At 36.2% G+C, this 15000-nt stretch overlaps 1 protein-coding gene across 1 annotated transcript in view; it reads left to right on the top strand.

Annotated features, from left to right (window-relative positions):
* Positions 1 to 6933, top strand: part of LOC144980499 (uncharacterized) — a 25383-nt gene extending 18450 nt beyond the window's left edge. The window contains exons 4-5 of the mRNA XM_078928124.1: positions 2786 to 2976; positions 3689 to 6933. Of these exons, the coding sequence (XP_078784250.1) occupies positions 2786 to 2976; positions 3689 to 3825 (328 nt within the window). The 3' untranslated portion in view covers positions 3826 to 6933. The remainder of the gene's footprint in view (positions 1 to 2785; positions 2977 to 3688) is intronic.
* The last annotated feature ends 8067 nt before the right edge of the window (positions 6934 to 15000 follow it).

Here is a 15000-nt window from a genome sequence, read left to right as displayed (position 1 = left end):
AAAGGCTCTTTACTCACATTCTCTCACCGTACTCAGGTGTAAAATGAGTACCTGGCCGGTAACAGCGTTGTCTTTGTCCGAAAAATTGTAATATCGCCTAACAGGCGTTATGTCCCGTCCTACATGTTAAATGTTGCTGTTGACCAGGGACCCCTTGTAAAGCGCTTTGAGCACGTTTAGTGGATATTGCGCTATATAAAAGCTCAATTTTAGTCATAACGTCACTTCCTTCCTAATGACGCATGGTAACTTAATAACACTGGCTCTAAACTATCGGAACAATGGCGGACGCCGTATGAAATATTTCTCCGGCGAGCATAAAAGCGTGCCCAGAGGAAAAAAAAACACATAAATCTGATCATGTTTTGACTTTTACACAATCTGATCACAAGGAATATGAAAAGTTCTAGCCAGCATGTAGAATAATAGTAATGATTTTCTTTGTTTAGAACCAAGATGGCCGCCGTTGCCGGGCGGCGTGACATCAGACTACTGAATCCAATTTCTGATAGCTTAGTTGGTAAAGCACTCGTTTCTTAGATAAAGAGCCAGAGATCGTTCAAAAATGAAGTCGAGATCATTTCTGTCCTCCCCTCACCCTGCCTCCTTCCCACGATCCAAAGAAGGGTAGCAAGCAATTATTATTGCCTGTTTCACGCTATAAAACAATGGATAAACTCCGGTTTTAGGGGTCTATTGGCTCTGAATGGTTATTATGGATCTCATGGCTAGACTTAACTCTCTCCTTACCAGCTATTATTAGAATTTCCCCCGAAAATTCACTACCACTCAACACAAGAATAAACTTTTCTTACTCAAAAGAAGAAGTGACAAATGAGCTCTACAACACAGTTTTTAGTATCTATAGATAGTATGCAGATGACGTCACTCAGGCCTTTGTTATTGTTTTTGCCATCCGCGTTTGTGAGTTGTTCTCACTAAACAGTATTAACCAGACTATAAAAGTTCATGGTTACACAAAGTTTGTGTGTTGGTCCGTTATACTTCCGGATGGCAATGTTGTGAACTCCTTGGCCAAGCGCATTCTATCTATAGCTGTCATCAAAGCAATTCTCTGAATTGTGTGATGTACAAGAGAAATCAGAATGAGAAAATTGTCGGTTGCATCGTAACGAATGTGATGATTTTCCTATGAGTGGTAAGGAGAGGGTTAACCACATTTCAATCGATCGGGGCAAATCTCTATACTAGTCACACCACAATGCTAAAACAAAACAGGAGGTTGGAAACTTTCGTGTGATTTTACTACGACTTCGGTATAACCGATTTGTACCGTCGCCATCGTTATGTTATAGCCTGACACTGACATCCAAAAAGACTGGCATTTTGACGTCATTATTTGGTTTTTGCACCGCCTAGTGAGTTGTCGTTAGTAGAGCTCATGGAAACAAGTGATTCAATTGGAATTGAATACAACTCACGATTTGTTTTCTTTTGCGACAAAAGACTGGCATTTTGACGTCAATTTTTGGTCAGTGTCAGGCTATATGCAGATGACGTCACTCGGGCCTTTGTTATTGTTTTTGCCATCCGCGTTTGTGAGTTGTTCTCACTAAACTGTATTAACCAGACTATAAAAGTTCATGGTTACACAGAGTTTGTGTGTTGGTCCGTTATACTTCCGGATGGCAATGTTGTGAACTCCTTGGCCAAGCGCATTCTATCTATAACTTTACGAAGGCCACGTTTGTACACATCTGACATTCGAACCCATTTCTAGGCCTAGTTGTAATGGATAATCTTTTGGCCAGTTTTTGTTGTTTCCTTTACAAAAATGAGGCCAAAAAGGAATTGGGTTATCAGACCTTTAAACAAGTGCACGCCGTTTCCTAACCTACAAGGTTTTATTTTACTTTTATTTGGCAAGTGTAGATAGTTCGAAGTTGACGTCACTCAGGTCTTTGTTATTGTTTTTTGCCATCCGAGTTCATGAGTAATTCTCACTAAACTGTATTCACCAGACTATAGATAGAATGCGCTTGGCCAAGGAGTTCACAACATTGCCATCCGGAAGTATAACGGACCAACACACAAACTGTGTAACAATGAACTTTTATAGTCTGGTTAATACAGTTTAGTGAGAACAACTCACAAACGCGGATGGCAAAAACAATAACAAAGGCCTGAGTGACGTCATCTGCATACTATCTTTAGATAGTTCGAAGATGACGTCACTCAGGCCTTTGTTATTGTTTTTGCCATCCGCGTTTGTGAGTTGTTCTCACTAAATTATAGATAGTATGCAGATGACGTCACTCAGGCCTTTGTTATGGTTTTTGCCATCCGCGTTTGTGAGTTGTTCTCACTAAACTGTATTAACCAGACTATAAAAGTTCATGGTTACACAGAGTTTGTGTGTTGGTCCGTTATACTTCCGGATGGCAATGTTGTGAACTCCTTGGTCAAGCGCATTCTATCTATATTAACCAGACTATAAAAGTTCATGGTTACACAGAGTTTGTGTGTTGGACCGTTATACTTCCGGATGGCAATGTTGTGAACTCCTTGGCCAAGCGCATTCTATCTATAAACGTTCATGGTAACACACAGTATTGAGTGTTGGTCCGTTCTACTTCCGGATCGCAATGTTATGAGCTTCTTTGCCAAGCGCATACTACCTATTAACTTGAGTTCTTGTTCTTGTATGTAAATTTTTGAATAGTTCTAATCTTCATATTAAAACAGAGTCATAATTTTTTCCATGTTTTTTTTTTCTCCCACACCCTATATAATATTCACGTTTTAATGGCTTGGAATCTTCCAGAAATCTGAATTCGGCGTTCAAGTGCGTGGATGACGTACTACGATTGTGTGACGAAAGCGACTCGAAGGCGGATCCCCCAGACTATTACTATCGTGATGACGATGACCATACGGACAGTGGCTTGTCGGCGATTCTGGTGGATTCCATCGCCAAACTTTATAACGACACAATTGAGGAATATAAAGAAAGATGTGAGTGAAAATTTCGGTATTAAAATAAATTAACGAATAGATATATATTTAAATAAATAAATAAAAATAAATAAACTCTCTCTCTCTCTTTCTCTCTCTCTCTCTCTCTCTCTCTCTCTCTCTCTCTCTCTCTCTCTCTCTCCCCCTCTCTCTCTATCTATCTCTCTCTCAATATATATATATATATATATATATATATATAATGCACACACACACACACACACACACACAAAATATATATATATATATATATATATATATATATATATATATATATATATATATATATATATATATATATAAAAGAGTCTTGTTGAGTACTTGAAGATCGAAAAAATATTAATGAGAGCATGTAAAACAAATAAGGACACTTTCATTTTTTTCGCCAACAAGACCGTCTAGATGAAACAATCTGAGTGTCCTTATATATATATATATATATATATATATATATATATATATATATATATATATATATATATATATGTGTGTGTGTGTGTGTGTGTGTGTGTTGCGTGTGCTTGAGTGTTCCCGCCAGTGTTTCAGCTTGATATTTATCCCTCGAGACCCATACAGAGCAAGATTAAGTTGTAAATAGTTTGGTCTTAAAGACATATTGAAGACAATTATAATTATTGAGATCGTAAATTGAATTTAGTTTGGAAAGTTTTCACAAACAATTCGGTAATTTGTGTTTTTGTTTATTTTTCAGGTCCATTTATTGATGGCGATAAAATTGACAACAACAACAACAATAACAACAATTTGTCGAGTTTAAGCAACATTTCGGAAAGTTTGTGTGCAGTTTGTATCGTGTTATGTTTTTACTCAAATATAATGAGGTTATAGGGGCTTGTATTTTTACTATAACAACAAACGGAGTCCAATGTAAAAAATAAATAAAGCTAAACTCTCTCTTTACAATCTGTAAGGAAATTGTTACATTTTTTAACGATACAATCAACAATTTTCTTATGCAGTTTGTTTTACAAATCACAAAAACTTGAAGAAAAATCTGTGTTATGCTTATAAGACCGTAATCCTGTTATTGTAAACCTTGTTTTGCTCAACAAATTGATGTATGCCATGTACTTGTTGTTTTTAAACTTGTGATTAAAATTTAATTTATTTGTTTGGCTGGTGAGAGGTTTCAATAAAAATCTAGAAAATGGTTGTGAAGGACAGTTAAAAGCTTGCATTATTGTCGAAGCTGTTGTTATTGTTATTATTATTGTTTCTAGTTCTTAGAGGCTGGTATTGTTATTGTTTTTGGTGCTAGTGTTTTGAAGGTGTTGTCATTGTCATTGTTTCTAGAGGCTGGTATTGTTGTTTTTGGTGCTCGTGTTTTGAAGGTGTCGTCATTGTTATTGTTTCTAAAGGCTGGTATTGTTGTTTTTGGTGCTAGTGGTTTGAAGGTGTCGTCATTGTTATTGTTTCTAGAGGCTGGTATTGTTTTTGGTGCTAGTGTTTTGAAGGTGTTGATTTTAGCGCTTCGAAGCAGTTATTCTTATTGTTTCCAGCGTTTTGAAGCTGACATTATTTTTTTCTGTTTCTGGTACTTTAAAGGTGTTTTTATTGTTATTGTTTCCAGTGCTTTGACGCTGGCGTTATTGTTACTGTTCCTAGTGCTTTGAAGGTGTTGTCATTGTTATTGTTTACAGTGCTTTAAAGGTGTTGTTATTGTTATTGTTTCCAGTGCTTTAAAGGTGTTGTTATTGTTATTTTTTCCAGAGCTTTGAAGGTATTGTTATTGTTTCCAGTGATTTGAATGTGTTATTATTGTTATTGTTTCAAGTGCTTTGAAGGTGTTGTAATTGCTATTGTTTCTAGTGATTTGAAGGTGTTGTTATTGTTATTGTTTCTAGTGCTTTGAAGGTGTCATTATTGTTATTGTTTCTAGTGCGTGAAGGTGTTATTATTGTTATTGTTTCTAGTGCTTTGAAGGTGTTATTATTGTCATTGTTTCCAGTGCTTTGAAGGTGTTGTCATTGTTATTGTTTCCAGTGCTTCGAATGTGTTGTCATTGTTATTGTTTCCAGTGCTTTGAAGGTGTTATTATTATCATTGTTTCCAATGCTTTGAATGTGTTATTATTGTTACAGTTTCCAGGGCTTTGAATCTGACGTTATTGTTTTTGTTTCTAAAGCTTTGTTCTGTTTTCTATTTATTGGGCATATATGACTGAATCATTGTTTCCAAATCATACCTACCTACTTGACATATAAAAGTCTAGCATTTCCAGTCGTCCCATTGGGACGCCTCCGCTATATCTCTAATCACCTGCGTCAACCCCCCAACACCTCCCCCCCCCCAACCCCCCCCCCTTTCCAGTTCACGATATTTTGCTATTGACCACTAAGGTCAGGAAATCTTCATGCGTTTGATTTTAGTTCTTAGTTCTTTATGAGGTGCTTTAACTCACTCTTTATTTAATAACAGTGCCATTTGACGCGGGTCGTTTGTTTTACTTTATATTTCATATGCTCAGTGATGAAATGTTCTAAGTAGCTATCTAGTTTATTTATATCCCTTCTGATCCCATCGACTTTGAAAATTGTGACTCAAGATCCTAGATGGGGGATTTTTCCATGGCAATCGGAAGTAACTGGGGAAAAAATGTTAAATTTTTAATGTGGTCTTGAGGTATGGCACTCGCTTTCGGATAGTAGGGTCCTGCTTTGAGCCCTGTTTGGCGCATTGTTGAATCATTGGCTGAAAAAGACTCTTTACTCACATTCTCCCATCGAAATCAGGCGTAAAATTCGTATCCAGCCATTAACAGCGTCGTTTCTCCTCAGAAATAAATTGTAATATCGCCTAACAGTCGTCTTGTCTTGTCTTACGTGTTATGTGTTGCTGTTGGCTTATTGGCCCCTTGTAAATCGCTTTGATCAGTTTTAGTGGATAATGCGCTGTATAAATTATCTAATTTTATGTATTGATTTGTCTAACAAGGCCATCAGTATTCATTCTCTTATCGTATTACTCAATTTGTATTTTGTATGATAATAATAATAATATTATAGTCACATCTGAAAGAAGTTCGAAAAGTCATTCCAAAACCAACGACTCATATTGAGAATGCAATCCCTAGAGAAATCGCATATGCAGATGATGTCGATTTTATTGGATCAACACCAGCAAATATAGACATCATACAAAATACCCTCATGAAATATAACCTCCAAGTCAATGCCAATAAAACCGAATTTACAACAATATCGAGGAACAAAGAGGAATGGAAAAGAACAAAGAAAGTCGGCTCACTAATTGGAGACACCGAGGATGTACAAAGAAGAAAACAGCTATCAAACGCCGCACTCAGTAAACTCACCAATGTATGGATTAGAGGTGACAAAATAAAGAGAAAAAACCAAACTGAAACTGTACCATGCTCTTGTAAAACCGGTACTTCTGTATAACTGCGGCACTTGGGCGTTGACAAAATCCGAAGAAGAACATCTGGATGCCTTCCATCGCACACAGCTAAGAAGGGTACTGGACATCAAATACCCCAAAAAGATCTCAAATGAATCACTCTATAAGATCACAAAAGAAAGACCAATCTCCCTTGACATTTTACAACAACGATGGCAACTTTTCGGTCACATACTACGCAGTGACAAAAACATACCAGCAAACCAAGCCATGTCGGGATACTTCCAAAAACACGGGAACCTTTTCAGAGGAAGACAGATCACAACACTCCCTGTGATCCTAAACAAAAACCTCACAACACTTGGACAAAGCATTAGTCTCATAACGGCAGGGGACCTTGAAAATCTGAGAACCCTAGCAGAGGACCGGCAATATTGGAGACACCTCACACAGGAAATACTGGAAACAGCCAAGGCGACCCGATCTTTCGGTCGAGACGCGAAAGGCATCTAAGTCAAGTAAGTCGAGTCATAGTCACATCTTTTGTTGTTGAATGGAAGAAATAAATATAACTTAGAACAACTCGGTTAGTTAATTTCATTTTCTGAAAAATATATGAAGAAAGTATGTATAAAATAGTGTTAGACAAAGCAGAAAGTAAAATAAGGTGAACCGCCCCCCCCCCTCCCCGCCCAAAAAAAATTTTTTTTTAAAATCAGCCTGCCCCTAACTGAAAGAAAATTAGAAGATTTTTTTTTTTTTAATCAGCCTTTGGATTTGAAGGTCTAGGGCATGAATGCCGCTCTCAGCAGCGCATAGTTGAGTTCGTGGACAAGGCTCTTTACTCAAATTCTCTCACCATACTCGGGCGTAAAATGAGTAGGATACCTGGCCGTGAACAGCGTTATCTCTGTCGAAAAAAATGTAATATTGCCTCAGACGTTATGTCTCTTCCAATATTATGTATAGTATTTCTGCTGGCCAGGGACCCCTTGTAAAGCACTTTTAGCAAGTTTAATCGAAATTGTGCTATAAAAGTGGTCTAGTCTATTTAAGCAAGGGGCATCCCTGAATGGAGAATTTAGAAACGTATCGAGTGTGATAACTTTTCAATATCGCACTTTATGGATATTCATATTTATCAGTGCATGACATAATCAGTCGGAAGGTGAACATATTGGATTGCATTTTTATTCATTGTCTGAAAGAATTTGCTCCCCAGAGCATTTTAATCTTTATTTAAAGTAAATCGGGTGATTTTTCAGAAAGTTATGGTCAGATGTATGGGAAATGTATCCAGCAACTTTTCTCAAATTTCATACTTTTTAAGCTTGACTAGCTGTAAAAAATGTTTAAAAGTGAAATTAAGCTTTGATATTTCTCGAAGATGTACAAAAAGGGTTGATTTAATCATTTATGACAATAAATTCATTTTTGATTTTAAAAATTGACCTTCTAACTAAACTGGGCAATATTTCAGTTCAAACCTTTTCACCATCCGACTGATTATGTCATTCACTGTAACAAATATGTTCACGTCTTTTAGGTTTCCACAAACAATCTTATGTGAAAAGACAACTACTTATAGTCTGGGGAACTGAATGACCCGACAGATACTTGTCTTTTAGAGGCAGCGTGGTCAGCGGTACGTGGCTTTTGCTTCGTACCTAAAAGGTACCGAGTTCGATCACCCGCCGCTGCGCTGTATGTCCTTCAGCGCAAGTCACCTCGCCCTAGCTCAATATGCGGCGCTGCACTGCGGCTGACGCCAAGGTTATTCCGGTCGTCCTTTGGAATAGACCCTAGAGACAAATTTCCCCTATGAGATGAATAAAGGGAATCCTGTTTAATACATTTAAAAAAAGATATTTATCGGAAGCAGAAGCTATGACGTCACACCTTCCTCCCTTCCTTATCAAAACTCCTTTAACGTGTATAACCAGTCCTCTGGAGGAATAAAAATGAATAGGTTACATGATAGTGAATCATTACGGTGGCATAACTATTTTAGTAGTAATAATGTATAGATAGATTTTGTTAATGATTAGGAAATGAATGAGTATGGATGATTTTTTATTGACGACGAGTATTTGTTTATGCTGGAAACTAAGGTGTCATCACTGTTAAACCAGAATATCATTTGCAAAAGTCCTCCGGAAAAATGGTTCCACAATTTCAAGGAGATCGGAACCAGTTTTTTGACATAACCCTTTGTTCCCTATTGTTGCCGGCAAACAGGCATTAAATAAGAATATTATTATTACATAAATTTGATTTTATCGTATAGTTATTTGAAGCTAGATAATGTAAATGTTGCTGCTCGAAGTTCCAAGAGAAAAGACCGGCGTACAGTTGACTATAAATAGTATGCGCTTGGCTAAGAAGCTCATAACATTGCCATCCAGAAGTATAACGGACCAACACACAAAACTGTGTGTATCCATGAACGTTTATAGTCGGGTTAATACAGTACAGTGAGCATTACTTACAAACGCGGATGGCAAAACACAATAACAAAGACCGGAGTGACGTCATCTTCGAACTATCTATAAGCTTCAATTTAATAGAAGAAAACAGACGAACTGGGCGTTTCAGGTTTCCCTTTTATCAACAAAACACGACGAATAAAACACCGCAGACGAATGAGATTTAAGTGAGAAAGGGGCGGTTTGGGTCTAATTATTAGGAAAATCCTTCGAAAAATTGATTTTGAGATTTTGGTGGAAAATGATATTTTATTATCCGAGAAATAATATAATTGCAGTCCAAATTCATAAAGTAGATTATAAAGGCACGAAAAACACAGTCGAAAATGTTACAGATCGTAAGAAAAGTGTGAAAAACGGGAAGCCATTTTGCTATTTTCTCAAAATGTCATATTTCTAAGGGTATGGGATACTGTGTCAAACGTTTCTCAGAATCTATTCAATGAAATTGTCTGAAAATTTCACAGTTATCACAGAATAATGTATGTGTCACCATGGAGATTTTTTTGATAAGATATGTGAATTTTGAATTATAATCCTAAATCTGAATTTTTAACATCAATTTTGTCATAACATTTTGATTCTCAACTTTGTAATGTTCTAATAAAAATTCCATAAGCTAAAGCAGTAAAATCCCTCTATGGTGACACAATATGGTACAATGTTGACAAGAGGGAAGAATATGGCGGTCATTCCTTCATTAGTTTTTGTGGAACGTTTGCCACAAGATTGTTATATTTTTTGATATCAGACCCCCAAATTAGGCCGCAAAATGGGTATCAACACAGATAATTAAAATTGTTCACCATAAATGTTGTTTTTTAACCTATAATGACGATACAGAATGATTAAAACCGCTCAATATTGGTAATTAAAATTCTTTTTGAAAAGACCCAAACCGCCCAGTGAGAATGGTGTTGTTCACCGTAACAACGTCACGAGATGATCATCTCATCCATCTGTGGTGTTTCATTCATTCTGTTTTGTTGATAAAGGGGAAATCCGAAACGTTCATTTGATCTGTTTTTGTAATTAAATTGAAGCTTACATTCAATTTCACATTATTATTAATTACATTTCTTGTCGTTGATTATATTTAAATGCTCAAAAAAAAAATGAAGTGACACAGAAGGAAAATAGATTAAAATAAGAAATAAAAAACCCAAGAAAAATATCCAAAAACTTCATCAACAGGGGCAAGTAGTTTATTTAAACAATACAACAATATAACACAATCAATCGACTCTTCAATTTCAATAACAACTTGGGGACCATTCCAATCGGAAGTGGAACTTGAACTTTTAGTGCAGATTTAAAAAGAAACAACTAAAAAAAAATAATAATAAAAAAAAACAACAAAAAAACCCCAACCGCCCCCCCCCCCTTCCCCCCAATACAAACAACAAAACAACCCAAAATAAACCAAACACAACAATTTGAAGTAAATAATTGGTAAATATTGTTGATTCAATGAATTTTCTAGCTTTTACCAATCAAGTACCTTTGTATTTATTCTTGAAATAAGTGTTAACACAGTAGAATGCAATAGAGAGCGAGGGGAAAGATAATTTGATAAGGATAAGTAATCTGCGTGTAACCCAAGCAAGGGCAAAGACCGAAACGTTGTTTACTATGTTCCATAGGAATGTAAAGGAATAAATGATGTTGATGATGAAATTCTATAAATCAGATTACATTCTTATATATTATTCTTTATATTATTCTAAGGGGACAGCGTGGCTCAGCGGTACGGTCTTTGCTTCTACCCAAAAGGTACCGAGTTCGACTACCCGCCTCGTTGTGTGGCCTTGAGCAAGTCACCTAGCCTTAGCTCACTTTGCGGCGCTGCACTGCGGCTGACGCCTGAGTTATTCTAGTCTTCCATTGGAATTGACTCTAAAGACAAATTTCCCCTTGGGGGTATATAAATGGAATTTTATTTTGATTTATTTTTTATTATTTATTTATTTATAAGCTTTCAAGGTTACACATAGTTTTGTGTGTGCGTGCGTTATATCCCGTTGGCGGATGTTGTGAGTATATTGACTGATGCATATCATAAATATAGTTTTGAACGTTCATGTTCATCCCACTCAAAGCACAAGTTTCAGTTCGAATTGGATTGGATTGAAAAGCATAATCTTAACAATAAATTGCATAAACAAGGAAACAACCAAAACGAAAGAACAGGATACATTTAAACTGAAAAGAATAAACATGTAAACAGGACGCCATGAAAAAATATACGGCAGTTACAGTCTTTTATGTCTTTCAAGACTAGTAGACAGTCGTCTTCGTTCTTTATAGATAGTATGCGCTTGGCTAAGAAGCTCATAACATTGCCATCCGGAAGTATAAGCGACCAACACACAAAACTGTGTGTAACCATGAACTTTTATAGTCTGGTTGATACAGTTTAGTGAGAATCACTCACAAACGCGGATGGCAAAATACAATAATAATGGCTTGAGTGACGTCATCTTCGTTCTATCTGTAGCTTGACACTAGAGTTTCTATTTTGACGTCATTTCTTCTCGGAAGTCCCAGGTTTGAGATTTTTTGACAAGATTTGGGTGATTTTAATCCATGGATATTTAAAGGACAATTTTTTTATCTGGTCAATATCTGGTCAAAATTATAAACATGTGTTTATTCAGATTGAGGAAAAACAGTAAAATTATGGACTAGGTCGTAAACAAAATCAAAAATTTAAGTCTCTAACATGAGTAAAATTATAAATCTCACAGCCTAAGGGTCGGTGTTGCTATCTAATAATATGCTGCCACTCGGTAAGGTTCCGGTTTTGTGTGATTGAAGCCTAAGGCGGTTTCACATTGTACTGTAACTATCATGGTGTTTTTGGTGTATCGCCATGTCTTCTATAGTGAGGCTGCTTTGTATGTAAATGGAATTTGGAACAAATGTGGTACAGTCATGTTTTGCAGGCAAATTAAAAAAAATAATCTTGGGCTAGTGACTCCGAAAGACTACTTTTTCACATTAGTAGAAGTAGTAGTAGTAGTAGTAGTAGTAGTAGTAGTAGTAGTAGTAGTAGTAGTAGTTGTTGTTGTTGTTTTAGTAGTAGTAGTAGTAGTAGTAGTAGTAGTAGTAGTAGTAGTAGTAGTAGTTGTTGTAGTAGTGGTAGTAGTAGTAGTGGTAGTAGTAGTAGTAGTAGTAGTAGTAGTAGTAGTAGTAGTAGTAGTAGTTGTTGTTGTTGTTGTTGTAGTAGTGGTAGTAGTAGTAGTAGTAGTAGTAGTAGTAGTAGTAGTAGTAGTAGTAGTAGTTGTTGTAGTAGTGGTAGTAGTAGTAGTGGTAGTAGTAGTAGTAGTAGTAGTAGTAGTAGTAGTAGTAGTTGTTGTTGTTGTTGTTGTAGTAGTGGTAGTAGTAGTAGTAGTAGTAGTAGTAGTAGTAGTAGTAGTAGTAGTAGTAGAAGTAGCAGTAGTAGTAGTAGTAGTAGTAGTAGTAGTAGTAGTAGTAGTAGTAGTAGTTGATGTTGTTGTAGTAGTAGTAGTAGTAGTAGTAGCAGTAGTAGTTGATGTTGTAGTAGTAGTAGTAGTAGTAGTAGTAGTAGTAGTAGTAGTAGTAGTAGTAGTAGTAGTAGTTGATGTTGTTGTAGTAGTAGTTGTAGTAGTGAGCCTCGCAATCCGAATGACGCTTGCTGAGAATTGTGTGATTCAGTAATGGTCTATAAGTATAGCAGCTCTCTCCATCCACGTTGTTAATTGTTTATATTGGTCACGGTCCTGCGCCAGAGATTTGAGGCTGTCAAGATCTTTTTGTTTCACATTTGTGGTTATAAATTCAATTTTAGGCATCCACATCATCTCGACGTAACATCGTTTTGGATCAATGGGCCACAGTTTATCATTCAAAAGTACAGTCAGTTGATGTTGTTTACACGTAAGTGCAACAGAGCTCTAATCCCCAGATGAGAGTGGATGGTGTTTAGATGTAAGTGCAACAGTGCCCCGATCCTCAGATGAGAGTTGATCATCTACAGACGTAAGTCCACCAGAATCTTGATCTTTTCACGAGAGTTGATGCACTTTTCTTCAGATGAGAGTTGTTGTTCTTTAGACGTAAGTTCAGCAGCGCCCTGATCCTTTGTCAAGAGTTGATGGTTTTTTTAGACAAAAGTGCACCAAAGCCCTAACCCTTTGACGAGAGTTGATGGTCTTCAAAAGTTAGTACAACGGAGCCCTTATCACCAGATGAGAGGTGGTCTTGTTTAGATGTAAGTGCACCAAAGCCTTGATCATTGGACCGGAGTGTTGCAGAGGCCTTTTTCTTCCATGGACAGTTATAGCAACCTCCAGAACATGCACACCATTGATAAGGTCAGAAGATTTTGGTTCAGGCCCACTTTGGGCATTCATAAAAATTTGAGACAGCTGTTCTTGATCAAACACTTTCTAGTCTAGGTCCACTCATTAGCAGGTCTAATAACTGGAACACAATTGGATTCAATAGTCTGATGTCACGTCGCTCAGCAACGGCGGCCATCGTGGCTCTAAACAAAGAAAATCGTTACTTTTTATTCTTCATGCTGGCTAGAACTTTTCATGTGTCTTGAGATCAGATTTGTAAAAGTCAAAACATGATCAGATTTATAATTTTTTTCTCTCTGTATACGCTTTTATGCTCGTCGGAGAAATATTTCCTAAGGGCGTCCGCCATTGATAGTTTAGAGCCAGTTACTAACTTACCATGCGTTATTACGAGGGAAGTGACGTTGCGACTGTTGAAGCGTATTATGGGCTCACTTTAACATTATTGCAATGGACTAAATTTTGAGTGGGTTTGAGAGTAACTCCATGACTACATTGAGCCCACAACTATTTGGGTTAACAAGGATGCAAATAAGCAAAGGTCGTTTCTAGTCAAACCGCAAATCTGTCTGCTTTTAAAATGCCAAAATAAAGGCAACAATTTTCACAAAACCAATTGAATTAGAACTAATGACGTTAATATCACCATGATGACTTATCTGATATGGAAAATATCAAGTAGTATGATAGGAATTTGGTAACATGGGAAAAAACGATATATAGCCATTAACCAATCAAATGTCGTGGTCTGGAAATTTACGTGTTATAAATTTTGGTAAGAAAACTCTTCTTTCAAATATCAATCGATTTATATAACTTCATCTTGGCAAAAACTCTCAAACTTAGAAATTTAAGAATGATCTCTTGAAGCCCCAGGTTTGAGATTTTTTTTTTCTAAGATGGAGGCTATTTAAATCGATCGATATTTGAAGGTAAAGTTTTCTGGCCATTATTTCAAAATTCGTGTCGTAAATAAATCAATCTGACAACTCTTACTTCAACAAAATATCAAACAACAAAAAATGGTTCGTAATAGCTGATAAAGATGAGCTGTCTGTAAAACGTAAATGACTCAATACCCTATACTTACTGAAAGATTGTTGCATCGTTCCTTAATTTTGTGTTAGGATAGATATTAGTCACCCCCAGTGTAGCTGTTGGACAATCAAAACGCTCAAATGAGTGTTGCCAGATTTGAGAAAAAAGCTATTTTGATTCGAAATCTAAGACTCAATTATAAAAAGACAACATATAAAATGTGGCCAAATTTAATACAAAAAAAAAAAAAAAGAAAGAAAAAAAGAAAAAAAAAAAAAAGAAAAAAAGAAGGTATTTTTATTAAAAATCTAAAACTCAATAATGAAAATAACAACATAAATTGTGGCCAAATTTAACCCCCCAAAAAAGCCATTTTCATTTAAAATCAAAGAGTCAATCATCGACAAAAGAGATGAAAGCATAAAACTTAACTCTTTGTTCCTCTTCCGAGTAAACAATTAGGTACATAAAACAATAGGGAATGAGATTAGCGGAAGAGTAGCGTCCCATGATTGGACGTCACCGGTGGAGAGGTTATTTGTAAACAAACCAACTACAAGCCAAGCGCTCCAAATAAAAAAAAAATATTATTCATATTTCTGTAAAAAAAAAAATGCATATCATAATCAAAGTTATGCATTTTTGTACAGAAATATGAATAATAAATTTTGTATTTGGAGCGCTTGGCTTGTAGTTGGTTTGTTTACAAATAACTTCTCCACCTATGACGTCCAATCAAGGGACGCTACTCTTCCGCTAATCTCATTCCCTATAAAGTCAATCTCGAACAAATA

Source organism: Berghia stephanieae, chromosome 10 (assembly GCF_034508935.2).
Source record: "Berghia stephanieae isolate SIO BIC M18660-M18661 chromosome 10, UCSD_Bste_1.3, whole genome shotgun sequence".
In the NCBI taxonomy this organism is placed as follows: domain Eukaryota; kingdom Metazoa; phylum Mollusca; class Gastropoda; order Nudibranchia; family Aeolidiidae; genus Berghia; species Berghia stephanieae.
The sequence above is the reverse complement of the archived record's forward strand: the minus strand, read 5'-3'. Positions and strand labels throughout refer to the sequence as shown.